The sequence below is a fragment of the Arachis ipaensis genome, chromosome B09, assembly GCF_000816755.2.
Source record: "Arachis ipaensis cultivar K30076 chromosome B09, Araip1.1, whole genome shotgun sequence".
Taxonomy (NCBI): domain Eukaryota; kingdom Viridiplantae; phylum Streptophyta; class Magnoliopsida; order Fabales; family Fabaceae; genus Arachis; species Arachis ipaensis.
In genome coordinates this window covers 135,398,106-135,406,576 of record NC_029793.2, presented here as the reverse complement: position 1 = coordinate 135,406,576, position 8,471 = coordinate 135,398,106, and the positions used below count along the sequence as shown (strand labels likewise).

Below are 8,471 nucleotides of genomic sequence, written 5' to 3'. Positions count from 1 at the left end.
TCTTTCAATGAAATATTTAACATAACAAAAGTAGAGATAAGTAACCAATTAGAACAGGGTATAGCCCATTATATCAAAATATAGAGCCCAGTATACAAAAAAGAAAATAGCCCAATTTACGGCCCACAGGCCATAATTCTCTGACGTTGTGTCATTCACTGAGGTTCTCTCTCTCTCTCTCTCTCTCTCCTGTTCTGTGTGTTGCAAGCTGCAACAAAACTTAAAGAGACATTCTCGGAGGAAGTGGATCTTCACCTTTGCAGCAGCAAGTGACAAGGAAAACAATCATTTGCCTTTTCCTTAAAAACAACATAATCCAGGTTTGGTATTTACCTCAAAAGATTTAATATTAATTTGTGCCTACCAAATGTTTGATACAATGTCTCAATGAATGATATTAGCCTCAACACACAGTCCATTGAACCCAACATCACTGAATTGTAACTAACTAAATAACTAACTGATTTTTAGTTAAGACAATATAAAAAATAAAAATATGGAAATTAGAATTCATTCTCAAATCTAAAACCATGTCATGATGGTGTGCAATTCAAAGTTTAGGAGAATTACTACTCCCAGTGTGGTGTTGAGTTGTTTGGATATCAATGAGTACAATTCACACAGCAAAAGCAAAAGAAGAAAATGGGAAGCAAAGTGCTACAGCTAAGAATCCAGGTTCTTCTGGTTCCTTCAAGAGATGGGGCAGGAAAAGCCCCTTTCTGAGATATGGCCTTCCCATGATATCTCTTACTGTTCTTGGTGCTCTTGGCCTTGGTCATCTCTTGCAAGGCAGGTATGTTGATCTCTCTGAAATCCAAATCTTTTAGGTGTGAATAGTGAAAATCTATATTCTTGTGTTATGTGAAGAAGTGAAGGTGTTGGGTCTATAAAACCAAAGGTATATATGGCTACACAACGGGAAACATATGAATATTGCATTATCAATTAGGCTTATCTTGGAAGGCACAGAAAACTCATGCTTCTTCCGGTTTTTGAAGCTCTCATTCCGAATCTATTATCTCACTTATTGAAGGCATTCAAGGTTCAAAGATTCATGTTATTTATAATATTGGATCAACATTATTCAATAGAATCTAATGCATGGAGAACACTGTTCACATTCTTAATTTCTTAACCATGTTTTCAAGACTGGTATGCATATATATAAACATATTTATGGTGGTTTTCTAGTAATGTCACTTGTTCCTAAATGCAACTAAGAAAACAGGATAAAGCCCTAGATTTTAGTTAGTTATGTTATCTACTTAGATGTTCCTTTTTTATTTGTTCTCTTATGCTTGCAGCAAGGATATTGCAAAGGTGAAGGATGATCAGGAATGGGAAATAACTGAAGCAAGAAAAGCATTGTCTAGACTTGGACCAGTATATGCATACAATCCAAAAACCATCTCATTGGAGGATGAGCTCAAGGTGTGTTTTTCCCCCTAAATACATGGAAAATTAATATATCTCAACACATTGTATCTACTTACATGAATTTTTTCAATAAGCACTGTATTTAATATTAAACTTAAACGTGTTGAAAAATATGGGACTGGCATGAAGAATGCACCATTATAGATAATGCTTTGGTGTACATTTTGACTATTGAATATAGTGCTTTGAGAAATAATCTAGTTGCAAGGCCTAAGAAATTTTCTTCCCTTCCATTAGAAATTTCAGGGTAAACATTCTCACTGTAGACATGATATATAATAAAATGCAATAGTATTGTTTGATCTATGTAGCCGACTCCACTTAGTGGGATAAGGCTTTGTTGTTGTTATTATTGTCTTCATTAGTAATTTCAGGTAATAATGACTATCCAAAGGTTCACTTTTATTTGTTTTGTTGTGTAGGCCTTGCAACAAATAGTGGGATAAGGCTTTGTTGTTGTTATTATTGTCTTCATTAGTAATTTCAGGTAATAATGACTATCCAAAGGTTCACTTTTATTTGTTTTGTTGTGTAGGCCTTGCAACAAAAGGTGAACATTGACGATTACGAGTACAAGAAAATTCCCAAACCGAATGAGGGCAAGTAAGATTAGATTATAGCTGTGAACTTTAAACAACTTCCAAACTTCTCTTGTATCAAGCACAGAACCAATTTTATGGGGTCAAAGAGTCGGTTCTTACATACAAGTAGGGAAGCTGTTATTGCCACTTATTATGTTTTGACTATGGAAGATGAAGTTGAGATTAATTGTACGAGTCTCTTTTTTTAATGGGATTTTTAAGTACAGAATTTAAAGCACATCCTAAGTGTGTGTTACTGTGTTAGATTCTACTTTAATAAGAGTGTATATATGTCTTTTCATATTTGGTTGGTCAATATTAATCATTTCTTCAATTTATGCGCATTGGACGCAGTAACTATAATGCTTATTAGGCCATTCCATTTTTGCAGTCATAACTTCAACTTTGGTTCAACCTTTTTGGTATATTTATAATTTAATGCTTTATGGGTCCATCATTAAATACCATAGACAGTAAATAAAGAAGTAATAATCCTTCACCATGCAACAGTTGAACAATATCCCACAAATGACCAAGCATGGGATTGAATGGACCACACTACTGAGTAGTGAGTACTCACAAGCAACTCGTTCGTCTGTGACCTGTGACTCTCTCACATGTGACTCGGTACAAAAGATTACTTACACCAAATTGGACAGCGACCTACTCCACTTCTCTTTTCATGAGTGTGTGTAACTGTGTTACTATTATAATGAGTTGTGTATTTGAATTTGATCATTACTCTAATAGTTTTCTTGTACATTATAGTTTTTTTTTCTCTACTTTATTTCATCCAATGATACAATATCAGCAACATATTGTTGTTTCAAAAGAAATGATGCTGTAATTCATATACTTGCGCATTAGCCATTTAGGCGTGTGAATTTAAACCCAAATAAATAAGAACATTTTAGATTTTTAGGTGAAACTTCTTCACTTACAAAAAAAGTTTACTACCTTTACAAGTGAAAAAAAATGTACCACAATACACAGATGCATTTGATTAAAGGTGAGTACTTTTGAATTTTGGGAATCATCAATGCTCATAAGAATTAGATAAGGTTATTAATACTCAACTATTTGTCTTGCCAAGGGGTGGAATCAAATGAAAACATAAAGAATTGAAAACATATTATATTATACTGATGAGATCCCCAACCATTTGCACATTTGCACAATTACAAACTTTATACCCCAAGGTGTCCCAGAAAATAAAAAACCATTCTTCTCTATGTACACCAAAACCACATAATCAGAGGAAAGTAAAACCTTAAACCCCCCAAAATAGAAGAAACATAATGTAGTAAATTGCTATCTACTCCCCTTTTCTCCATTGAATGTAAAATTGTAACCCCTCCACCCTTAACCCTTTCCTCATCTTTTATTCATTTATACATTATATTAAACAGCAAAATCACGGCTCAAAGAAATTCTTCTGTTTCTCTCCTGTTTACCACCCTCCCCAGATCTTTTATAAGCAAAAAAAAAGGGAAAATCATTGCCAATGCTGATGTTCAAGATGATTTTCACAAATTCTGTTGGATTTTATTTACCTTGGGCTTGGTTGTGATCGGAACGACAGCAGAGGCTGAAGAAGCCTCTGGCCTGATGGACTACCTAGCAACATGGCCTGAGATCGAGTAAGCATCTGGGTCATTGATGGGGTCTGGTATGCCCGAACAAGACTTGAACTATCAGTAGAATCACCTCTTGCTGTTGCTCGTTGCCATGAGTGTGAACTCAATCCGGAAAGGATGTATGCTCTCCCAGATGCTTCGTACACATGCCTACTCGCCATCCTCTCTTGCATTTCCTTGAGTTCAGCATCCAATGCAACGCAGAGGCGGTCATGTGACTTAGCAGAAATGGTCTCCGCAAGCATCTTTCGACAGTTTTCCAGGATTAGCCCCGCGCCGGAAAGGTCTCCCTGTTCGGCTGCAAGCCGTGCCTGGGCCATTGCCTCAGCTGCTTGGAGCCTGTTTCGCTGTCTATCTACCTCAAGTGACATTACAACCTGCCCGGCTTGCTCAGGCCTTTCGATTTTAACTTCTTCGCTTTCCAGTGTCATTGTTTCCTGAGTTAAAGGATCCTTGTAAACACATTTGACCTTAAGCAATGATGTTTCATTGCTGGATGTAGCTGGGACATCAACTGAAACTAGAAAGTCCCTCTCTTCATCAGCATATAGGTCTCCAACATCAATAAAACCTTTGCGTCCATCGGCCCCGACACGGCTTGGGTAGCTCCCTGCCTTTAGGGAAGAAAGACTAAGATTTGGATGTATACACTCAATTTCCACCTGCAGCTCCTGAACAACCACACTCAAAAGTCCTCCAATGCATTGAGCAAAGGCGTCCTGTAACACAGCTTCAGTCTCGATGAAAGAAAATGTACCACCAGACATCTCCGAAATTGAGTGCATTGATAAAGCATCATGGTCTGTGCCAAATCCAAAAGCATGCACGGGAATCTGAAATCCCAAATTATCACGACCACCGAGAGAAGTAGGCAAAAGCAACTGGTAATTTGGTTGAGGTTGGTTAGTTCCAGGGCCATTGACGGTGTAATTATCTTGTCCATCTGATAGTAGTATAATACTGGCAACTGGATTCTTCTCTTTTCGGTCTTCCATTATCTTAGCACCTTTTCTTAACCCTTCGGCAATATTAGTGCCCCCATTTGCAACCAAAGAATTAACAGCTAGCAAAGCCTGTTGCCGCCCGGAATCCGTCATCCTTGACAGCGGAAAGAGACGGCGGGCTGTGGAAGAGAAAGCAATAACGGAAAGGCGGTCATTAGAGCCAAGGTTCTGTATAACAAATCCCATAGCTCTTTTCAGTAGTGCCAGCTTGGTTCCAGCCATGCTACCACTGATGTCAAGCACCGTGACCAGGTCAACAGGGGCACGAGGAGTCTGAGAAATCTGTGTCAAGCTAGGCTGGTTTCTACTGACATTTTGACTCCCGGCTTCAGCTGCTGTTGTAGAAGCAGTAGCAGCTTTGAGATGAACCAGAACTGTGAAATTAGAATAACTATTGGACCCAGGAGCAGCAGAAACTTCCGGATATGTTTTAATCTCCAATTCTCTAACAGAATCGTTATCTTCAGTACTCTTATTGCAAGGACTTCTCTCAGAAACTACGGTTTCATGATTCAATGATTCGTCATCATTAAATATGCCTGGCTCTTGGTAAAGGGGAACAATATGCCGCCTACTCAGGTCTCGTCGAGGAGGATGAGGTAGAGGTAGAGGTAATGGATGGACCAAGGCCATCAAAGCATCATTCTGGTGCCAATTTATTGGACTAGGTGACGTTCTTCCCTGTATAGGATCCAAACTCGGACCCGAGAAAGGTATTTCTTTCCACTTTGCTCTGCACACTGGACATATTTGGTTTCCATGTTTCACATTCGAAGCAATACAGTGGAAATGGAAGGAATGTGAACATTCGGCAGTGAATATAGCCTGACCAGATCCTTGTTTCATTTTGGTTAAGCATATTGCGCAAGTTTGCTGGAAAATTGAAAAATAAAAGGCTTGTAAGAATATAGAAACTTCCAAGAAAATTACTTTGCATATGCTGATGCAATTCATGAAAGACAACATATGTAAAAAACAGAAAAAAAGTATTTGTGCAAAATATTACTTCTTACAAAGATAATTTACAGATATATAGGTATTCTATTATCCGCATACTTTAATCATCTAGACCACTATGAAGGCCACAATCAGATGGGATATACAAAACCGATTCATTCAAAGATTCTAAGAAAATATGATTTTCATTTTTCACGTGTTACTGGAAATCAGCAAAGGGTAATTTCCATAGAAAACACATCTCAATTTCAGAATAAGTTGCAGTAATACTTCATTAGCCATTGTTCAGCTATATTCAATTTCAAAAGAGTAAGTACACCATTGGAAATAATCTTAAAATAGTTTCGGATTATGATAAAAGAGATGTCCTATCAGAACATTATGGAGAAGTTAATAATGCTTTTGCACCAAGCAATTGTGACAAAAGCAAAGGGCCAATATTAAGTTGCTTTAAGACATCCCTTCCAACTATTCAAATCTTTCTTTTTCATTTCTGGCATTTTGCCAAAAGAAGGCTTTACCATCAATCATACGCATCTCGAACAAACATGACGCTGTCGACATTGTGAGATTATGAAAGAAGGATGGTAAAACATCTAATCTGAACAAATAAAATCAGTTCTAAACTTCCACCTTAGTCCTCAAAGACTGCTATTATGACTTGGACTAAAATGAACAAGCCAGCTAACAATATCATATCTTGATTTTTTTTTCTCGCTTTTTTTTTTTTTTCATAAACATAGCTCAGTCAATAGAAAGGGGACAGGAAAATGGGGAAATCCTGTAATCTTATCTAAAAGAAGTGGCATTAAAGGTAGAAATAATAATGTTAGTTCAAGGCATTAAAATAAATAAATAAAAATAAAAAACACAATTGATGACAACTTCATAGTTGCAACTTGCAACTGAAATATGTATACAAGGTAAAAGGTCAACAAAACACAGCTCTATCAACAACCCACGTCATAGGGAAGTAGAAAGAGTCGAAGGCAACAAAATGAACAGAAGGTATCCATAAATACTATTTTTGCAATCAATGTAGTCTTTATTTAATGCTATATGTATATGCATTCTATTTTGTCCATGAATACTATTTTGTCATCACATTCAATTAAATTCGGATAATTTGGGGCCTAAACACGCCTTAATTCAAATTAGAGGCTAAATTGTAGACGATGTATATTTTCGTGGACCCAAAAATGCTTGTTCACTCAAATCATAATAAACTCCCAAAAAAAAGGGACAACATAATAAGGGTCATCACTCATCAGGGGTCTTGATAAAAGTACTATATGCTAATTTAACAAATTTCACAAATCCAAGAAAAAAAAAAGAAAAAAAATTATAAAAAATTTCTTCTTTGGCCTGAAAGCATATTTTTTTGGCGGAAATGTTATTTTTTTTAACCATTTTTATTAATGACAAAATTTCATTTTGCTTAATCAGGGAAAGAAAAATGAAAAATCCCATTTTGCACATACCCTCTTGTAAGATTCTTCCTAAATGCATTTAATTTGTCCTAGCAACCTAACATTCAAAATCAAACAAAACATAAAAAGAAACAAAAAAGCATTTATTTTTCCCCAAAATAAACCGAAGGAGAGAGAACTATCATATTCATAGTAGCAGTAACATTACCCAAAACAAGTGAATAATCATAATCAATAATTAATGCGTGTGTGTGTGTGTGAGAGAGAGAGAGAGACCAAAAAAAACCCACCTTTGAAGACTTGCTGCTGCTGACACTTCTCGACAGCTTCAACGACGGAACCGGCGCTGTTGGCGTAGAAGAATCCATCTCCATGTTCTCCGCCGCCGGAAGCAGCGCTGCGTTCGAAAGCCTCTCGGAAACCTCCGTGTGCGACGGAGATGAGTCACTGTCGTCTAATGTCTTCGGAACAAACATGCAGAGGTTGAGCCCCAGAGCCACCTTCGCTTTCTTCCATTTGCTTCCCATTTCTTCACACCCCTTTGAGATCTCTCAACAACCACCGAAATGCTTGAAAACCCAGATCTCAAACGGCGAAAAGTTTCGAGCTTTGACAAGCCTAGCTCAGCTGAGAGCCCTCGTAACGAGAGAGGGTTAGAGAGAGAGAATGAAAGAGAAAGGAGAGAAGAGAGATAAATAGAGAGAGAAAGAGGAAGTGAGAGAGAAAATGGGGTTTTATGAAAAGTAGGAACGGGGCACGAAAACCGAGGAAGAAGTGTTCTTCATTGAACCAAGGCGTTGAGAAATGAACGCAAAATTAATAGAAGTGTGTTTTTTGAATGTTGAGGATATCAAAGGAGGGAACTTTGAAGGAAGAAAGAAGTAGTAGAAATATTTGTAACATTCAATTTTGTTGTGTGTTTTGATTCATTCATATTCATTTATTCATGTGCAGATGTTGCTGTCTTTGACGATGTTGTGGCGGCCATGGACTAGTTTGTGTTAGCTGTGAGGGGTGCTAATGGAATAATAATGGAATGGGAATATGGGATGTGTATGGTGGTGAGGATTTTGACCTGTGTTTCCTTTTTCTTTTTATTTTCTTGTATTTCCTTATTTACCCTTTTGATTATTGTGGGGAAAAAGGAGTAATAAATGAATGAATGGAGTAGAGTGGGTAAAAGGGCATTGAATTTCAATAGTAATAGAATAAAATAAAATAAAAGCACGTTTTGGGTTGAATGGGAAAAAAGTTAGATGCTTTATTATCCTCTTTACTTGGTATCATATCATCATGTCTCTGCATTCCTTTATTGCCCCTTTACCATCCTTTCCTTTCTTTGCATTCAGATTCACTTGCATTGTGCCCTTCAAATTATACTATTACTACTCACTTGGGGCCTTGGAGGTACACCATGTCAGTCTA

The 8,471-nt window shown here is 37.1% G+C and overlaps 2 protein-coding genes across 3 annotated transcripts; one reads left to right on the top strand and one right to left on the bottom strand.

The window, feature by feature from the left end:
* LOC107619449 lies at positions 78-2,321 on the top strand. 2 transcript variants are annotated; one of them, XM_016321745.2, is made up of 4 exons: positions 78-320; positions 562-793; positions 1,305-1,431; positions 1,973-2,321. In XM_016321745.2, the coding sequence occupies exons 2-4, from the start codon at positions 606-608 to the stop codon at positions 2,042-2,044; spliced, it is 387 nt and encodes a 128-aa protein (XP_016177231.1). In that variant the 5' UTR covers positions 78-320; positions 562-605; the 3' UTR covers positions 2,045-2,321. The 2 variants fall into 2 exon arrangements, with proteins under 2 accessions (XP_016177231.1, XP_016177230.1); XM_016321744.2 differs by having other exon boundaries at positions 557-793.
* On the bottom strand, positions 3,126-8,054 carry LOC107618140. The gene is made up of 2 exons (XM_016320095.2): positions 7,337-8,054; positions 3,126-5,532 (listed from the first exon to the last, which is right to left on the bottom strand). The coding sequence occupies exons 1-2, from the start codon at positions 7,571-7,573 to the stop codon at positions 3,568-3,570; spliced, it is 2,202 nt and encodes a 733-aa protein (XP_016175581.1). The 5' UTR covers positions 7,574-8,054; the 3' UTR covers positions 3,126-3,567.

Bases quoted from the DNA above. Each gene is read 5' to 3' on its own strand.
- LOC107619449 (XM_016321745.2), top strand. From the start codon at position 606: ATGAGTACAATTCACACAGCAAAAGCAAAAGAAGAAAATGGGAAGCAA. The intron at 794-1,304 runs GTATGTTGATCT...TTATGCTTGCAG, and splicing joins GGTCATCTCTTGCAAGGCAG to CAAGGATATTGCAAAGGTGA. The intron at 1,432-1,972 runs GTGTGTTTTTCC...TTTGTTGTGTAG, and splicing joins CATTGGAGGATGAGCTCAAG to GCCTTGCAACAAAAGGTGAA.
- LOC107618140 (XM_016320095.2), bottom strand. From the start codon at position 7,573: ATGGGAAGCAAATGGAAGAAAGCGAAGGTGGCTCTGGGGCTCAACCTC. The intron at 5,533-7,336 runs GTGGGTTTTTTT...TCAATTTTCCAG, and splicing joins GCAGCAGCAAGTCTTCAAAG to CAAACTTGCGCAATATGCTT.